Source organism: Oncorhynchus keta, chromosome 13 (genome assembly GCF_023373465.1).
Source record: "Oncorhynchus keta strain PuntledgeMale-10-30-2019 chromosome 13, Oket_V2, whole genome shotgun sequence".
NCBI lineage: Eukaryota > Metazoa > Chordata > Actinopteri > Salmoniformes > Salmonidae > Oncorhynchus > Oncorhynchus keta.
The window spans coordinates 41,461,837-41,482,421 of record NC_068433.1 but is presented as its reverse complement, the minus strand read 5'-3'; the positions used below and the strand labels follow the sequence as shown (position 1 = coordinate 41,482,421).

Sequence of the window (20,585 nt, the reverse complement as noted above, 5' to 3'; positions counted from 1 at the left end):
ACCTGGTTAAATAAAGGTGAAATAAAAAACGTAATTACAATCATTTTTACACTGCAAATTGACCACAACTAAGCCTAAAAATAGGTTGTATTTGAAATTAACAATAATTTCATACCTTTATTACATTGAGAGACAATCACTTTTTTGGGGGGGGGGGGATACTTAAGAACAGATTAAATTAAACTCTGTTTTATCTGAATTCCTTGGGATTTTACAGTGTTTTTTTTTACCCCCAGAAAATCAGTCACTGTAAGGTTTAGGCCTGCGGACCACATGTTGCCGATCCCTGGCATCCTGGCCCATTGGCTACCGTCACAAATAGTTTCCATGTGTTTGTTGCCATGCCATTCGCTCAATTACATCCATTCTTATGAGCTGTCCTCTCCTCAGCAGCCTCCACTGGTTTCCACATTTTGATGTGTTACAGCCGAAATTCAAAGTGATTCAATAAAGACATTTACACACAATACCCCATAATGACAAAGTGAAAACATGTTTTTAGAAAATGTTTAAAATGTATTGAAATGTAATATAGAGATATCTAACCTACATACTGTAATTATTCACATCACTTAGTCAATAGATGTTAGCATCACCTTGGGCAGCGATTACAGCTGTGAGTCTTTCTGGGTACGTCTCTAAGAGCTTTGCACATCTGGATTGTAGAATATTTGCACATTATTCTTTAAAACATGTTTCAAAATATTTTAAGTTGGTTGTTGAGCATTGCTAGACAGCCATTTTCAAGTCTTACCAAAGATTTTCAAGACGACTTAAGTCAACTGTAACCAGGCCACTCAGGAACCTTCAATGTCGTTTTAGTAAGCATTTCCAGTGTACATTTGGTCTTGTGTTTTAGGTTATTGTCCTGCTGAAAGGTGAATTTGTCTGCCAGTGTCTGTTGGAAAGCAGACTGAACCAGGTTTTCCTCTAGGATTTTGCCTGTGCTTAGCTTCAGTCCATTTCTTTTAATCCAAAAGAACTCCCTAGTCCTTGCTGATGACATGTGTACGGTACCCATAACATGATGCAACCACCACCATGCTTAAAAATATGAAGAGTGATACTCAGTGATGTGATTTGCCCCAAACATAACACTTTGTATTCAGGACATAAAGTTAATTTCGTTGCCACATTGTTTAGCGATTTGACTATTTTAATATTTTAATTCTCTACAGGCTTCCTTCTTTTCATTCTGTAATTTAGGTTGGTATTGTGAATTAGCTACAATGTTGTTGATCCATCCTCACTTTTCTCCTATCACAGCCATTAAACTCTAACTGTTTTAAAGTCAACATTGGCATCATGGTAAAATCCCTGAGCGGTTTCCTTCCTCTCCGGCAGCTGAGTTAGGAAAGACACCTGTGTCTTTGTAGTGACTAGGTGCATTGATACACCATCCAAAGTGTAAATAATAACTTCACCATGTTCAAAGGGATATTCAATGTCTGCTATTTATTTTTTACCCATCTACCAATAGGTGACCTTTTTTTGTGAGGCATTAGAAAACCTCCCTGGTCTTTGTGGTTGAATCGGTTTGAAATTCACTGCTCGACTGAGGAATCTTACAGATAATTGTATGTGTGGGGTACAGATATGAGGTAGTCATTAATAAATCATGTTAAACACTATCATTGCACACAGAGTGAGTCCATGCAACTTATTATGTGACTTGTTAAACACATGATTTCTCCTTCTCCTCCTATTTAGGCTTGCCATAACAAAGGAGTTGAATACTTATTGAGTCAAGACATTTCTGCTTTTGATTTGAATTCGTTTCTAAAAAAACACAGAATTCTTCTTCGACATGATGGGGTTTTGTGTGTGTGTGTGTGTCAATGACACAATCTCAATTTAATCCTTCTACAATTCAGGCTGTAACACAACGAAATGTGTATAAAGTCAAGGGGTATGAATACTTTGCGAAGGCACTGTATAAAACTAACTGGGCACAGTAAAAGGAGAGCTCCAATACAAGTATAACTGGCTACCAATCTGTTTTACACACAGATACAAACTTGGCAGAGCGATATGAAAACACACGAGTTAAGACGAGCAATAGCCCTTTCCAACCATGCAATTTATGAACCACAACAACCAGATTGTCTAGATACCAACTAGTTGAATTATTTTCATAGAAGTTATAGGAGCGTTGCCTTTTCAAAAGGTCAAGGTGTGCACATTACAACATTCATGGCTCAAAGTCAAAATAAAACAGCTGACCTTCAATCACACCTTGTTGATATATTTCACTGCTTTCCTCCAAAGTATCGATTTAACGTTATAACGCACAAGGAAAAAGTCTGAAGGTGCTTCTTGATATGCAAAGTGGAGTTTTTTACAGCTGACGGGCTCTTAACCCCGAGGCAGAGTTAGCATTTTACTGTGACGTTCCTGTCCTTTTCCCCTACCAATTCAATGTAATGTGAATTCTTCCACGATGTAAAGGCTATAATTGTCTCTGCCATCTCACTAGCGAGAAACAAAACAAAAAAAGGAAATGATATTGTAAAAATGACTTGCTTATTTGAAAACGTAATTAAGTAACTGATTAATTAAATAGAAAAATCTACCTGTTAAGTAACTCGTTACCACAGAAAAGTAATTGGAGTGCTCTAACCCATAACTTTAATGCCTTACCCCCAACACTGGCCTTGATTCATCTCCTGCATGAGCTTGTTCAATTTAGATGTGAAACTTAAAATGACTCGCTTTATGCATAGAAGAGCGCATGCATAGAAGAGCGCATGCATAGAAGAGCGCATGCATAGAAGAGCGCATGCATAGAAGAGCGCATGCATAGAAGAGCGCATGCATAGAAGAGCGCATGCATAGAAGAGCACACGCATAGAAGAGCACACGCATAGAAGAGCACACGCATAGAAGAGCACACGCATAGAAACGCACACGCATAGAAACGCACATGCATACAGTATTGTTAATACTAGATCAAGCAGTAGGAGATCAAAGGTGCTGTTTTTTTTGAGCTATACAATGTGTTATGATTCAACCCTCAAATGTGAATGCTGATCTAAATAGGCCTCGTTACACTCTTTACCTGGCCATTGCATGTTGTGTATGAAAGGGAATGCAACATCTAGCATAACTACAGTAATAGAAGGGACAGATAGAATATGATATCTGTACATTGATGTATGAAATAGACCAAGAGCTTTGGTCTTTGAGTGGGAGTTGGACAGCGCTACTGTGTGTTCTCTCTCCTGTCAACTATATCAAAGGCTGAGTCTCAGGCGGTATGGCCTGGTTCTACTCTGCTGTACTGTATATATGGGGCTGTATTGGGTGGTGGAATAGCACTGGCATAAAAGGTAGACTTTTAGCTACTGTGATATGAAAGGTAGCAAAAAGCTACAGTATGGTATTGTGTGAAAGTCTATGCCTGGTTTAGGGCTTTGGCTGGTTTACATGGTGTTTCAGTCCCATTGAACCTATCGTCAAGACCTTAGTGCTGGCCTAAATCCTCCATGACTAGGAATTAAGAATATTTCTAAAGAATGAGACCCATGTCTTAATGTTTACAGAGTGTGTGTTGTTTGTGTGTTTGTTCCAGGTACAATCAACATCCCTGCCGTGGCGTTGGGAATTTTCACTGGCGGCCTGCTCATGAAGAGGCTGAAGCTGAGCATCATGGGAGCAGCCAAGTTTGCGTTCGGCACCTCTCTGATAGGCTACTTCCTATCCCTCTTCTTCTTCGTCATGAGCTGCGAGAACGTCAAAGTGGCTGGGATCACGCTGCCCTACAACAGGTGGGACACACACAGAGCTCTGGGTAGAAGATGCCCTTAAGTACATACAGTATTTACCCTCTGTTCTATTCCCAGCACCACAAACAGGTAACATGTTGGAGTTTGTATGCTAATAATTGCTCCTAGAGGACAGCATACCTCTAACACTGTAGAGATGTGGTCTAGAATAGCAAATCAGGGATTTCTCCCCCCTGGTTCTGTCAAGGCTGTTTGCTGCTAATGTCAATATCAGAACCGGCACTGATTTTGGTTGATAACATTAATTGAATTGGTAAATGTAACATGCAACAATTTTAAGCGATTTTGCAGAGTTACAGTTCATATATGAAAATCAGTAAATTGAAAAAATTAATTAGGCCCTAATCTATGGATTTCACATGACTGGGCAGGGGTGGAGGGCATAGGCCCACCCAATCAGAATGGGGTTTCCCCCACAAAAGGGCTTTATTACAGACAGAAATACTCCTGTTTCATCAGCTGTCCAAGTGGCTGGTCTCAGACAATCCCACAGGTGAAGAAGCCAGATGTGGAGTTCTTGGGCTGGCGTGGTTACACATGGCCTGCGGTGATGAGGCGAGTTGGACATACTGCCAAATTCTCTCATTTATTTAACTAGGCAAGACAGTTAAGAACAAATTCTTATTTTCAATGACAGCCTAGGAGCAGTGGGTTAACTGCCTTGTTCAGGGGTAGAACAACAGATTTTTTTCTCGTCAGCTCAGGGATTCGATCTTGCAACATTTCGGTTACTAGTCCAACACTCTGACCACTAGGCTACCTGCCGCACCGAGGATGTGGTAGAGAAATTAACATTAGATCTCTATATTAGATCTCTGGCAACAGCTTTGGTGGACATTCCTGCAGTCAGCATGCCCCCTCAAAACTTGAGGTCATCTGTGGCATTGTGTTGGGTGACAAAACTGCAAATTTTAGAGTGGCCTTTTATTATCCCTAGCACAAAGTGCATCTGTGTAATGATCATGCTGTTTAATCAGCTTCTTGATATGCCACACCTTTCAGGGGGGTGGACTATCTTGGCAAATGATAAAATGCTTACAAATTTGTGCACATCATTTGAGAAATATACTTTTTGTGCAGATGGAAAATTTTGAGATCTTTTATTTCAGGTCATGAAACTTGGGACCAACACTTGTTGTATTTATATGATGTATTATGCATTTGATTAAATACACATCACACCTTCTGTATCTGAGCAGGCAGAGGTCAAGTCATGTCTGTATCCATTTGATTCTGTATAAAGAAAATCACTATAAATTAAAATCTAGTCGTTTTTTAAAATTGCTAACAAGCGTCGGTCAATGCTGAAGCCACTTTTTCAAAACTCTTCACAGTCTGCATTACCAACACGCATTTCAGCCAAACAGTTAAGCTTACCTCAAACTCACTCAAACCACTTCATTCATGTCTCAAAATAAGCTTGTTTGACCATAACTGGCAATAATTCTCACTCCGAAAGCATATATTGTCACTCATAACACACTGACCTAAAAAAAAAACTAACCGGGAGCATTACATAAATTAACTTCTCTATGAAGTTTGAATGATTTTTATAACATATAAATAACACCTTTTCACTTATACTTTAGGACAGTCAATGTAACAAGAATGAATCAGATGCAGAAAATTGCTGCAATAGCCTATATTTTTTCTGTATCTTTGCATGTAGTAGTTTCCTTGTGAAAAATAAGTTGAAACAAAAAAACAAATTCCTGAAATTTCAGGGTTGCAATATTAATTACAAAAAAAACAACGTATATAGTAAAATCACTCGTACTGCACAGTACTGTGTGGGTTCTAGTTCTCCCTCTCTCTTGCATTTGGCCACAAGTTCTCATCAACATCACATCGTATGTCTTCTCTGGCGATGCATCTTGGGAAGTATCTTCTGGAATATCTAATCTAACCCTGGCTGTCTTCAGGAGGAGTGCCTGGTCATGTGGATGGTGGTCATAAACCTTCCACCTCCACACAGAGAAACTCCTCTATGGGGTTTAGGAAGGGGGGGTATGGAGGCAGGAATAGTACTGACATCCTGGGATGTGCAGCAAACCAGTCTGACTGCAGCAGAGTGGTGGAATGCTGCATTATCCCACACAACAACGAAGGTAGGGGAGTTTCTGGCCCCTCTCTCCACCGCTGGCACAAGTCGATTACGCAGGTCATCCAGAAAATAAATTAGCCTCTCTGTATTGTAGGGGCCAATGAGTGGTTTGTGTAACAACAAACCATCATTGGACAGTGCTGCACACATTGTGATGTTAGCTCCTCTCTGGCCTGGGACATCCAGGGTTGCTCTCTGTCCAGGGACATCCACGGTTGCTCTCTGTCCAATCACATTTCTTCCCCTGGGGTGTGTTTTTGCCAGGTTGAATTTAATTTTACCTTTATTTAACCAGGCAAGTCAGTTAAGAACATATTCTTATTTTCAATGACGGCCTGGGAACAGTGGGTTAACTGCCTGTTCAGGGGCAGAACGACAGATTTGTACCTTGTCAGCTCGGGGGATTTGAACTCACAACCCTCACAACTCACAACCTTCCGGTTACTAGTCCAACGCTCTAACCACTAGGCTACGCTTGCCGCCCCAAAGTGTAGCCTTGTGGTTAGAGCTTCATCATCTTCTTTCTCCACCAACCTGTCTTCCTCTCCTTTGTCCTCCACACATTCTCCCTCTCCCTGACACTCTTCTTTCCCCACCAACCTGTCTCCCTCTCCTTTGTCCTCCACACATTCTCCCTCTCCCTGACACTCTTCTTTCCCCACCAACCTGTCTCCCTCTCCTTTGTCCTCCACACATTCTCCCTCTCCCTGACACTCTTCTTTCCCCACCAACCTGTCTCCCTCTCCCTGACACTTCTTTCCCCACCAACTTGTCTTCCTTGAGCCATGTTTCCCAACTAAATCATTCCAAAGCCGCCCTCTTTTGTCTGTTTCGTAACGAGACTAAACAGGACACTTGGGTAGGCTTCAGGCTGAAATTGCAATCAGCTATGTATGGCATGATGAAATAGTCTTCTGAGATTTTCTATATGTTTCAATCTGGTTACTGCAGAAATGCACAACATTTTTCATCCTTCTGTTTTGAATGTGTTTGTAACAGTTTTGTAAACAGTGTGTTAGCATTTGAAAACATGTGCTGCAAATATGTAGTTTTGCAGGTGGTGGAGTATGAATGAGAAAAGAGTTCTTGGTTTACGGAGAATGTGGTCATTTAATGCATTTTGTGTGAAAACAATGAAAAATGACTCCCAGTTTGGTCCACATACACTTCTGTTTCGCTGACTGTGTGAAGCGTTTTGACAATGTGACTTCTGTTTTGACCAATGCATGTTAGCAATTGAAAAAAACTGCAATAGCAACCCCACTTTTCCCTTTCTCTCTTTCTCTCTCTCTCTCTCTCTCTTTCTCTTTATTTCTCCCCTTCTTTCTTTCTCTCTCTCAGGGCGGGTGGTGTATCGTATGAGGAGCGCTCAGTATTCTCAGCCTGTAACTCCGACTGTGTTTGTTCAGGCAGAGACTGGGACCCTGTCTGTGGAGAAAACGGCATCACGTACGTCTCTCCCTGCCTGGCTGGCTGCCAGACCTCCACAGGATCAGGGAAGAACACGGTGAGATGAGGATCATTGCCAGCACTGAGGCTACATCCCAAAATGGCACCCCCTTCCCTATATAGTGTACTACTTTTGGGCTCTGATTAAAAGTAGTACACTATATAGGGAATAGGGTGCCATTTGAGATGCAAACTAATATATCATATTATTGATTCATAAACTTGTGAGCAACAGGGTGGGGTCAATTCCATTTTAATTTCAGTACGATTGCAGTCGGAATTGACTCGCACCCTGGTGGGTTTATGGATAACTTTTGTGTCTGTGCGTGTCTCTGTGCGTGTCTCTGTGCGTGTCTCTGTGCGTGTCTCTGTGCGTGTCTCTGTGTGTGTGTGTGCCTCTGCAGGTGTTCTCTAACTGTAGCTGTGTGGTGGCAGCAGGAATGAGCAGTGGTAACCTGACAGCCAGTGTAGGCCACTGTCCTCACAGAGACGACTGTGACCGTATCTTCCCTTACTTCCTGGCTCTTTCTGTCATCACTTCCTTTATCATCTCCCTGGGTGGCACGCCAGGCTACATGGTCCTCATCAGGTCAGTGACACACACACATACACCCACCCATACACTCAAACAAGAAAGGATGGTCATAGCAGTTGGCAAGAAAGCACAAAGAAATCTGGGACTACGACAAGGCACCTTAAAGGGGAAATAATCAGAAGCCCCGTTTGTACCTGGTTCTAACATGCGTCCGTTGTCCTGATCATGCCACATTCTGATTGTGCCCACATTGGTCGACAGGTGTAGACGATCAAAATACGCATTATGATCTGGTTGTGATTGCATCTTCGACTGCCTCCGGAGGTAGTCGAAGACGCATCTTGTACGAATATCGTTGGTGTAAATGAATTCAACCAATGAAAGTGTATGAATTTGGCCAATGTCACGGATGCCCCGGCCTCTTAAAAACAAAAAAAACACACCAGCCAGTCTTTAGAAACCAAGTGCCAACTGGCACGCCACAGTCCAATACCGTGTCCAGCTCTGATTTAAAATGGCATATAGAAATAAAGATATTTATGAAGGGATATTATCCTGAATAAGAGAAAAGGGGTTCTAATATTTGAAAACATCTTAGGCAACAGAAAGGCCAAGGAATTCAGAGATGCACTTTGTAGCTTACTCTGTAACTTAACCTGTTTCTGTTTTTACTGTGTGCATTAGGGCCTAAGTGTCATTTTTATTTATACTGTGCGATAATTGTATTTTGTACATACATCCAGACACTCAGCTTGTTTGTGTGGTGACGTTTTTAGGGATTGGAGAGATTCTCTGAATAGTTATCGGGACAGTAAGTCTATTATGCCTTAAATTGTTGGATAACCAAAGTAGGCTGTAATGATGAGAGTCTAAAACTATTGACTATAAAAGCGTGCGGTTTTCTGTCGATTTAATACAGCTTGTGTCATAATGGGAGGTCCAAGGCAGGTTGGATTCATTTGCATACAGGGGGGGACCAGGGAATCTGGTCACAGTAGGGACGAAGTGGGCAGATAAGAGACAGATATTACCATGTGTAGACGCAACAGATCTCGATCAGATAGTGATCGGATCATCTTGATCGGATCATCTTGATCGGATGATGACAACCACATGTTAATGCAAGGTGTAACCGTGGCTACTGAGAAACCAGTGGTGGAAAAAGTACCCAATTGTCATACTTGAGTAAAAGTATAGATGCCTTACTAGACAATTAATCAAGTAAAAGTCAGTCAGCCAGTAAAATACTACTTGAGTAAAAATCTAAAAGTATTTGGTTTGAAATATAGTTAAGCATCAAAAGTAATTGAAATTTCTAAAATATAAGCATCCAAAGTAAAAGTATAAATCATTTAAAATTCCTTATATTAAGCAAAGCAGACGGCACCATTTTCTTGTTTTTAAAATGTATGGATAGCCAAGGGCACACTCCAACACTCATTAGATACATTTGTGTTTAGTGAGTCTGCCAGGCCAGAAGGGATGACCACGTGTTCTCTTGGTAGGTGTTTTTTTAAACATTTTTACCCCCCTTTCTCATAGTATCCAATTAGTAGTAGTTACTGTCTTTCTCATCGCCACAACTCCCGTACGTACGGGCTCGGGAGAGACGAAGGTTAAGAGCCATGCGTCCATCAATGTGTCGGAGGAAACACCATGCACCTAGCGACCTGGTCAGCACGCACTGCGCCCGGCCCGCCACAGGAGGCGCTAGTGCGCGATGAGCCAAGGATATCCCTACCGGCCTAACCCGGACGGCGCTAGGCCAATTGTGCGTCGCCCCATGGACCTCCCGGTCGCGGCCGGCTGCGACAGAGCCTGGGCTCGAACCTAGAGTCTCTGGTGGCACAGCTAGCACTGCGCCACCCGGGACCACTGCGCCACCCGGGAGGCCTGTGTTTGAATTTGACCATTTTCCTGTCCTTTGATTGTCAAGGAAAATGTATGGAGTAAAAAGTACATTATTTTCTTTACGAATGTAGTGAAGTAAAAGTAGTCAAAATATTAATAGTAAAGTACCATTTCCCCAAAAAACGACTTAAGTAGTACTTTAAAGTATTTTTACTTAAGTACTTTACACCACTGAAGAAAAGCTAACCTGTGAAATGGGCTCACAATGGGTGACAGAGTGGCTGACAGAAGTTGAATGTGGTCTGTGTATCAGACGTAGGCCGGGATTCAATTCAACTGCGCTTTGTCTACAATGCACCATTTCGTGATCATTTTTGATTGAGCTGACATATGCAGTGTTTACGACGAACGGCGGAAACATTGCCTTTAAAAGCTGCATAGCAGACAAATCGCGATCAGATTGAAATCCGGCCTTAAAGGACCGTGTTGCAACCATAGAGAATGATAGAGGCCTCTAGTGGTCAAAAGGCCATTGAGGACTTCCACCATTTTAATGTAGTCAACTGTGTGCGACTTCCAACTTTATTGGCTTGAGTCATGTCCAACCGGGTCATCAGGAGGGATCTGCCAATTGAGAAGAAGAACATGTAAATAGAGAGAGCCTCTATAGAGTCATAATATTCGTTGGACAGGGAATTGGTTCCAATCGTTTTCCCACCATTAACAGCTAATTAGCGTTTCCTTTTTGGGAGGTAAATATAGGCAAATATATCGATAAAAGTCACCTTGTCTTAGAGAGATTTACAGTTATCAAAACTTCACGCCAGGGTAAGCCTACACGAAACACAGCCCTAATTCTAAGTGTTTCTAAAATCCCCAATAGGGAAAAATAAATGGTGCAAAAATGATTGGAACCATTTCCCTGTTTGACCGCTAGGTTTTATAGGTATTATGACGGCAGGGTGGCAGGTAGTCTAGCGGTTAGCGCGTTGGGCCGTTAACCGAAAGGTTGCTAGAACGAATCCCTAAGCTGACAAGGTAAAAATCTGTCGTTCTGCCCGTGAACAAGGCAGTTAACCCACTGTTCCAAGGCCGTCATTGTAAATAAGGTTGCAACAGACTTTATAGAGGGCGAGGAGACGGTCAAATAGCGTTTTCAGATGACTGAATTACGTCCTCTAGATTCGTGGTCTTGACTGGACTGAGAGAGAAGTTTTTCTGAGTCAGCTCATTGTTCTTCCTGCTCTCTCCCTGTGTGTCTATTCAGGGCTATAGTAGTGAACATAGATTCAGTACACTTTATGTACATTTGATTTAAATCTTTATCCCACGGCATACTTCAAAGAGGTTACAGGAAAGTCCGCAATAGAGGATTTCACTGTATATCAGAAAAGTAGAATGTGATTTGGAGCAAAACTGTTACTGGCTAAAACTAGTCCTTAATTAGCAAATGTACACACACACAGACAAAATCATACACACACACACACACACACCAAAAATCCAGCAGATCTGGCCAAAGCTCGATCAGCTGACCCCGATGAAATGTGTTGCCTTTAACTGGGAGAAATGAAGTTACTGGCAGTGCCCTATTTTCTTTTTGTTTTGATATTTTTAGAGCGTCTTAGTTGTCTGAGTTGGGTCTGCTTCTTCTGTTTTTGCTCTGGGTCTTGAGAGAACAGCTGAATAGCAAGGTAGTAAGGGCAGACCTTTCTGTTGGTGAACTACCTTGCTCTACCAACGGAAGCCAGTAGTACTCACTCTTTGGTACTCACTGGCTACGTCAGAGAACGGCACAAGTCAGCTAACTGTATGTCAACAACAAGAGTCTTTTGAGTTGACCTTTTAAAGCTGTCTTGAGTATGCAAACTTAATAATGAACCATACCTCAATTGTGGATGCTTTCATTTCATGTATAATATCTTTAGATCTATGTCTATTATCTGTATTCATAGTTATGTTCAAGTTGATGATGGTGTTCTCCCATGCAGGTGTATCAAGCCTCAACTGAAGTCCTTAGCTCTGGGGTTCCATACTCTGTCCACACGTACACTTGGTGAGTCAATACTGTCAGATCACAGATCTAGGATCAGTTTTACTACCCAAAATGTTAACAGGTGGGGGGCACTAAAACTGACCTTAGATCAGCGTCTAGGGGCAACTTCCTCCTACTCCTGTCTGATCAATCCATACCAGTCCCACAGCCAGGGCTCTGCAGCTTAGCAACACTGATATAAAACTAGCTGCAGCCAGTTTGTTTCCAAGTCACACATTTCTCCACTAATCAGCTTCTATTAGGATTAAAACCCTGAACAAAATCCCAAAGTATTACTTGTGAATCAGGTGTGTTAGCTCTGGGTTGGAACACAATTCTGCACAAAGTGCCCTTTTCCATGACCAAGATTAGCCACCTCCGTATTACTGGCAGATAATTTTGTGTGTATTTGTGTTATAACAGCGGGCATCCCAGCGCCCATCTACTTTGGGGCGGTCATCGACACCACGTGTCTGAAGTGGGGACAGAAGAGTTGCGGAGGGAGAGGAGCCTGTCGGATATACAACACTACAGCATACAGGTAATACACACATACACACTACTGGGCCCTGTTTCAGAAAGCAAGTTAAACAAACTCTTGAGTTTAAACCTGAACTCTGGGTTGACTAACTCTGAGCTGTCAAAGGTTTTCGGGTTTCAGAACAGGTGATAACAATTAGTTCAATCAACTCTGAGTTAAGTTAACCCTGAGTAAAGCACGAGGATATATAAAAAGCCTTCAAAGGAACGCAGATAACAAGATTCATCATGGCAACAGGAGAAAAAAAGGGCTCGAGCCTCTTACTTCTCCCCAGTGGAGTTAGAAATATTAATGAATCCGTGTGCAGAATATGAGTATATATTTAAGAAAAACAGCAATGCAGCAGAAGAACGTGAGCTGGCGTGGCAGAAAGTTGCTGACCGAGTCTATGCGTGAGTATTAATTGAAAACATTTATTTTTTAATTTTTTTATCTTGAGTGTTCCACATATTCAACATTTCTATATATTGTGTGTGTGTTTAATATTTATGCAGGTGCAAACCAACAGGCACAAAACGTACTTGGCGGCAACTGAAGATGAAATATAAAAATAGACTTCAAACGGGTAAGGTATAATTTCATGACAAGCAATTGTGATGTTGTTTAGCCTACCCTACCTAATTAAACAGCATTCAGTGGCTACATTCAACATGTGATATATTTAAGCTGAAAAAAGTTACTTTTTCAGCCATCCCAGCACTGCCCGTATTTAATATGGTCTATTAAAAAGTAACACCTAAATGCCTTTATATGTACAAGTCTCCAAATTTGTGCTTACTGGTCAAATTTGACCTCCATTATAGCCAATAGAAAAAAGGCTGAGGGACGAAAAACAAGTGGGGGTCCACCACCACTCAGAGGCTGAAGAGATGGCCCTCAGTCAAAACAGTGGGCGACCTATTCCTGAAGGCATCTCTGTAGGATGCTCATCTGACCCAACCCCCCAGGGCACAAGGGCCTACATAAGAGGTTAGTTATTCAAATGATTGATCTGTATATTCATCCCTTTGCCAGTGTTACCTCAGTGACTCCCACCCATCCATCTTAGACACAACTTCGCACACTGATTTTCTTGCCGTGGTACAATCCTTTGTAATTGACTGCTGTTACTTTTTCAGATTCTTAGTTGTCCTTCAGATGACATCATTCTATTTTAAGGTGACTCAGAGTTATACATTAGAAAGGTTGGGATGTGACCTGCACACGGTTGTAAAATCAAACTTCAAATTTGGTTGGGCACCTTTCTGGGTAAAGTTGTAATTGAACAGTCTAATCTTCATCTTCTACCAGTTACTGAAGGTGTAATCTGTCTGGTGGAGCCTTCTGCCATAACAGACTTCCATGCAGTTGTAAGTACTCTTAATATTCCACGGATCTTTCATAATGGGTTGTAGTAGAACACCAAAATTATGATGATGATGATGGAGACACATTGTCAGCTGCCACAGAGAGGGAAGATACAGGTAGAACATCAGTTAAAGGTGGGTGAGGTGCCCACAGGTAGAACATCAGTTATAGGTGGTGAGGTGCCCACAGGTAGAACATCAGTTAAAGGTGGGTGAGGTGCCCACAGGTAGAACATCAGTTATAGGTGGTGAGGTGCCCACAGGTAGAACATCAGTTAAAGGTGGGTGAGGTGCCCACAGGTAGAACATCAGTTAAAGGTGGTGAGGTGCCCACAGGTAGAACATCAGTTAAAGGTGGGTGAGGTGCCCACAGGTAGAACATCAGTTAAAGGTGGTGAGGTGCCCACAGGTAGAACATCAGTTAAAGGTGGTGAGGTGCCCACAGGTAGAACATCAGTTAAAGGTGGTGAGGTGCCCACAGGTAGAACATCAGTTAAAGGTGGTGAGGTGCCCACAGGTAGAACATCAGTTAAAGGTGGGTGAGGTGCCCACAGGTAGAACATCAGTTAAAGGTGGTGAGGTGCCCACAGGTAGAACATCAGTTAAAGGTGGGTGAGGTGCCCACAGGTGGAGAATTTTACTTGTTTGAACAACACAACACAAAACAATACTAACTACTGTACTGCATTTGTACTTGCAGGAAATAAAGAAGACTTCATAAAAAGAAAGGCATATTGTCTTTATTTGACATTGGGGATGTGAAGGGTCAATCAGAAATTATGGTGGAATATTGTGTCTCTGACTGCTCTTCCATCTCGTGCGTCAGCGGGGTGGTCAGGATCGTTACCAGGATCATTCACTGGTTGAGTTGGACATTGATCTCCTCTAATTGTGTTGTGGAGAATCACCCATGCCACAATAATGTCACATGCCCTTTCTGGGGTGACCCTGAACCTACGAAGGCACTGGAACCGGGCCTTGAGCATCCCAATGGTCATCTATACCCTGGCTCGTGTCCTGCGGTGAGCCAAGTTATAACGTTGCTGCGAGCCGGGCTCAGGATCGGGGTAAGGGGTCAGAAAATAGGGTTGGCAGGGGTATCCTCTGTCACCGAGCAGGTAACCATTGAATTCTACGATGATAATACGAGGATACAGTTTACATTTTCAGTTGCAATAGGAATAAACAAAATATAGATTATAATAGGATATAGCTTTATATAACTCCCCGCGGGCAAATCTAGCGCTCAATGTACACCCACAAAATAAATTGCGAGTCATGCACAGACCCAGGCCACTTTGCTTCTACGTTGCTGATGATATGGGCTGCATCACATGTGATCTTCACAGTGCAGAAGAGTAATTAGCTGCAGTAGCTGTATTGTGAAGTATCTTTCATTTGGAATGCTAAAGGCTACTATTTAGGCCTACCTGCCCATTTAATGCTGCTGTAAAACTTCCTGTTCACATAATCTCCTTCATTTACTGAAGGAGCTGTGATAGGAATGAGTGTCATCTATGCAGCCAATCACACCTGGAAACCCTCAAATATATAAACTTAACTGATTAGTGCTTCGAGTCTCAAAGCTTCATACTAAATAAATAAATAATTGCTTAGACTGATACCGGCAATTCTGTGGAATTCTTCTTTGATGAGTCTTGTGGGTCTGTGACTTGGGAACACCACAAAAGTGTACAGTAAACATTTCACTGCAAGAGTCACATTTCTGACAGCCTGACAGACGGTTGCCTTGGAAATATGCTCAGCGTCACCGATGTTATATAGAAAACTCCCGTCGGCAAAGTGCAACACGAAGAATTTGTTCCAAACTGAGAGCATGTCCATGATGTGTCATTTGAACGATATGAGGGCTGAGAATATTGTTCAGATGAATGATCGATTGTGCAGAAAAATGGAAAAGCCCACAGATAATCATCAGGGAAGGATAAAACATCCAAGTGGGGTCTGATCACCCTCTCCTGACGGAGATTTCTTCTACACCTGCATTGCTTGCTGTTTGGGGTGTTAGGCTGGGTTTCTGTACAGCACTTTGAGATATCAGCTGATGTACGAAGGGCTATATAAATAAATTCGATTTGATTTCTGCAGAGTGTTTGTGCTTCAATAACAACTGGCTCTTCAAGAAAAGGACTCGCCATGTCTGACACCTCCTTCAGTCTGCAGGCTTCAGCTAAAGAGGAGAAACTCTGGGTTAGTTGAAGAAAACCTGCCAGTGAGCAGGTTAGCTTCACGGAGTATGTTGCCATAGTAACTGACTCAGAGTTAAGCTGAACTGGCTTTGTGAAACTGTAAACCCAGAGTTTCCTTCAACTCTGAGTCAACTAACAGAGTTTTCACTAAACCTGCTTTCTGAAACAGGGCCCTGGTCAAGCCTGATACACAATCACACACAGACAACACACTTACTTTGAAGTGATAATGTTGGAGAGGCGTACCCTCTATAACATCAGATGCTGAACATTGATTTTCAAGCCAACATTGAAGGCAACCCCAGTAGACTTGCCACTTGGAAGCACCAGTGTAATGTCAAGTCTCTGAGTGTGTGTATCCCCTGGTCTCTCTCTCCTCAGGATAGCTTACCTGGGTCTGACTATGGGCCTGAGGACAGTTTCCTTTCTGCTGTGTATACTGGGATTCGTGCTGCTCAAACGACACCTGCGGAGAGAGGAATGCCGCGCCCACCAAGTGGCCAATGGCGGAGCAGAGATGGAGGCACTCAGGAAAGAGGAGGTCCTAGCCTCCAACTCGGACCAATCGCTACAGACTTCCACAACAGACTACAACAACACAGAGAGAGAGACACGGCTGTGACAGTTTGAGACAATCTCCCCTGATCCCTCACGTTACACACACACACACACAAACACTAGATTTGCAGGAACCAACAACGGGCTGTGCCTGACCATCTCATCTCATAGAACATAAATGATGTATTTGTACTGTACCTGTCTAGGTTATGTATATTTAAAAATATACAGTTGAAGTCGGAAGTTTACATACACCTTAGCCAAATACATTTAAACTCAGTTTTTCACAATTCCTGACATTTAATCCTAGTAAAAATTCCCTGTCTTAGGTCAGCACTTTATTTTAAGAATGTGAAATGTCAGAATAATAGTAGAGATAATGATTTATTTCAGCTTTTATTTATTTCATCACATTCCCAGTGGGTCAGAAGTTTACATACACTCAATTACTATTTGGTAGCATTGCCTTTAAATTGTTTAAACATTTTGGGTAGCCTTCCACAAGCTTCCCACAATAAATTGAGTGAACTTTGTCCCATTCCTCCTGACAGAGCTTGTGTAACTGAGTCCGGTTTGTAGGCCTCCTTGCTCGCACACTTTCAGTTCTGCCCACACATTTTCAATAGGATTGAGGTCAGGGCTTTGTGATGGCCACTCCAGTACCTTAACTTTGTTGTCCTTAAGCCATTTTGCCACAACTTTGGAAGTATGCTTGGGGTCATTGTCCATTTGGAAGACCCATTTGCGACCAAGCTTTAACTTCATGTATGATGTCTTGAGATGTTGCATCAATATATCCACAATTTTCCATCCAACATAATTTTCCATCTATTTTGTAAAGTGCACCAGTCCTTCCTGCAGCAAAGTACCCCCACAACATGATGCTGCCACCCCCGTGCCTCACGTTGGGATGGTGTTCTTCGGCTTGCAAGCCTCCCCCTTTTTCCTCCAAACATAACGATGGTCATTATGGCCAAACAGTTCTATTTTTGTTTCATCAGACCAGAGGACATTTCTCCAAAAAGTACAATCTTTGTCCCGATGTGCAGTTGTAAGCTGTAGTCTGGCTTTTTTATGGTGGTTTTGGAGCAGTGGCCTCTTCCTTGGTGAGTGGCCTTTCCGGTTATACCTTCAGGCGCTTGGAAATTGCTCCCAAGGATGAACCAGACTTGTGGAGGTCTACAATTTGTTTTCTGAGGTCTTGGCTGATTTTTTTTTTTGTGATTTTTCCCATGATGTCAAGCAAAGAGGCACTGAGTTTGAAGGTAGGCCTTGAAATACATCCACAGGTACACCTCCAATTGACTCAAATTATGTCAATTAGCCTATCAGAAGCTTCTAAAGCCATGACATACTTTTCTGGAATTTCCCAAGCTGTTTAAAGGCACAGTCAACTTAGTGTATGTAAACTTCTGACCCACTGGAATTGTGATACAGTCAATTATAGGTGAAATAATCTGTCTGTAAACAATTGCTGGAAAGATTATTTGTGTCATGCACAAAGCAGATGTCCTAACCGACTTGCCAAACCTAACCTAGTTTGTTAACAAGAAATTTGTGGAGTGGTTGAAAAACGAGTTTTAATGACTCCGACCTAAGTGTATTTAAACTTCCGACTTCAGCTGTATATGTTTTTGATATAACTGAAGTATTTTCATAGATGTACCTGCTGTATTTTACAAAACCACAAATGTAATTACATAGAATGTCATCTTTGTTGTTGGATTGGATTTGTTAACCATTGGTTAATTGTTTTTACTGCAGCAAGAGTCCAGTTTCGGTCACTGAGTATTTTTGTAACAACTCTCAAGGTAGTCTACATTATAATATTGTTAGACCGCTTCAATCTGTTGAAAGAGAATGTCAGACATTCTGCGTTTCTCTACTGTAACATTGCCAAATAGCCCTGTTTATACCTGGTTTAACATGCAGCCTTCGTGCTGATATTGTCCTGATCTTGTCTGTTTACACAGCAAATTGGTTAGTGTTACCTAGTGTTGATATTTCTGTTTAACATTTGTAGTGTTGATTCAGGTGGTAAATTAACACTCAGTGGTTTAAAAGAAACCCGCTGTTGGTATTAATTAATAACCAGTGGTAAACCAAAACCACACCCATCAGTATCATATTTCCCAGCATGCTCTACTGCAGGTAGATTTCTTGGAATTGTTTGTTTGAATATATCTCTGTTTTTGCATGTACATTTATTGATTAAATAGTTTGATTCAACTCAAATATAACATGCATTTTTATAAACTAATCAAATATGTTACTCGGACTTATTGTACCCGGCACTGAAATGGTTGTTCCAGTTTCAATTCTTTAGGTTGTCTCATCTCTTATCCTTCCCAAACCAGTAATCAGTGAACAAAAATGTCAAATGTTGACTATCCCCACTCTGGCTGGATTACAATAGGAATTACACATCACAGCATTATGTGACCTGCAGGCCTGATTTTCCATGTAAATCACACGTTTATGGCATCTGATTTATGGTTATGATAACATAATTCATTTAAGATCTCACTTCGTGAAGGCAACAGAACTGAAAACAGATGAATGCAACAACCATGTCTCTGTCACTAAGAAATACAGTCATGGGTGGTATCTCTGCAATTCACTTGAAAGGCAAGGCACTCTGGGGAAATATGCAAATAATGCTTTACACTAAGCAGTGTGTTAATTTAACACTGAAAAGTGTGGACTGGTATAGACATTGCACAAGTGTTAAATGTAACATTCTCAGTGTTGATTTAACACTGGAGAATTTGCTGTGTAAGATCTGATCACAATACACCTTTTAATTGTCTACATCGGTCTAAAAATGTGGGCACAATCAGAATGTCAACAAAATCAGGACAAAGGACACATTTAGCACCAGGTATAAACAGGGCTACTGTTCATCATGTTTGTGTGACTGTTATGCTACAGGAGATGCCACTGTGCCAGTTTACCGTAGCTGTTCTCTGCCTAAGGTGTGCAGCAGGAGTGTTCCTATTTCAGTTCTGATCAAATCCACTAGGTGGCAGTATTGCATACTGGTAGTAAATCCATCTCGGACTTGAAAATGTCAGTATTATTACAATGAATTGTGATACAATTAACAACTCAAAGATCATTATAGATATAAAATGCACATCCACTGGACCACTACACTGTCTACCATCAGTGACTATCCACTGTAGGTGCCATATTCATTATGAGAAGTAAAGCACATTTGCATAATTTATTGGTCAGTCTGTCTGAGTGCGTATAAATTGTGTACGTAGGTTTGAAAGTTTTAGGGCTCTATTTAATCTGTATCGCTGAAGCTTTACAATTGCGCGAGAGAAATGTAAAGGTCATTTCCGATTGAGCAGCGTTTACCATGTATGCAGTCGCTACTACAGTTGGAATATTGCCTTTATATTTTAAACACACTGACGCTGAATTCCCCGCAATACTGATTGAATAGAGTCCTTAATGTGCCAAAATCTCTGAACAAAAACACCACGGTCAATTCTCAGGTTGTTCCTAAATTAGTGAATAAACATGTCTTTATATTATACAGGTGAATATTTCAATCACTTGGGTTGGTGGACCAAATATATGTTGATTTGGCAGGAGATACCAATAAACTTTTATTTTGAATCGCTTTGTTTTGTGAAGCAAATTAAATTAAATGGATGTCATTTCTCACTTGCTTAATATTTTGGGTATTTCTTCAATTAAACAAAGAGAATATCTTGTAAATGTTATACAATAACCCCCACAAAAATAAATAAATAATAATAATAACATTAATAGTGAGCCATACTGAAATATTTTATAACATTTTCTTACTCAAAGCATATTTTTGTACTCTCAATGAGCAAATATATCTACAGTGGTCTGAAAGCCACTTATACTGTCAGGGAAGCTTCTGTCCCCTAGTATTGGAATTTAATGTACAGTACTTGGAGGAGATACGTGCTTAAGGCATGGGGGCTAGAGTAAGACTTGTTGGTCAATCCCACTTCAAGTGCAGACCCAGTCCACCCAACCAAACCCCTGGGCTGAGACAGTCATACTCTCTGGTTGTATTAGTCTATACAATCTTCACAGTTGTGACACACTACAGGGGGTCTGAGAGTGAGAAGAGGGAATAGGAATCTTCTCCCACTTGTAACTGTTTGAAAATCCTTATTTTATT

General features: G+C 41.5%; 1 protein-coding gene and 1 long non-coding RNA gene across 5 annotated transcripts in view; both read left to right on the top strand.

Moving 5' to 3' along the window:
* The window catches only part of LOC118392355 (solute carrier organic anion transporter family member 1C1-like), a 176,703-nt gene that overhangs the window by 44,154 nt on the left and 111,964 nt on the right, over window positions 1-20,585 (top strand). For 2 of the 4 annotated variants that reach the window (XR_008062863.1, XR_008062864.1), the window contains exons 10-15: window positions 3,572-3,767; window positions 7,231-7,396; window positions 7,743-7,927; window positions 11,716-11,780; window positions 12,183-12,300; window positions 16,238-18,012. Coding sequence is in view for 2 of the 4 variants with exons in the window: in XM_035784270.2 (XP_035640163.2) it covers window positions 3,572-3,767; window positions 7,231-7,396; window positions 7,743-7,927; window positions 11,716-11,780; window positions 12,183-12,300; window positions 16,238-16,478 (971 nt within the window). In the remaining 2 variants the exon portion in view is untranslated. Of the gene's footprint in view, window positions 1-3,571; window positions 3,768-7,230; window positions 7,397-7,742; window positions 7,928-11,715; window positions 11,781-12,182; window positions 12,301-16,237; window positions 20,154-20,585 lie in introns of those variants that run through there. The other 2 variants (XM_035784270.2, XM_035784269.2) reach the window with 1 other exon arrangement.
* Window positions 12,311-13,222, top strand: LOC118392356 (uncharacterized). The gene is made up of 3 exons (XR_004827349.2): window positions 12,311-12,692; window positions 12,795-12,865; window positions 13,104-13,222. It is a non-coding gene; the product is annotated as an uncharacterized LOC118392356 (long non-coding RNA).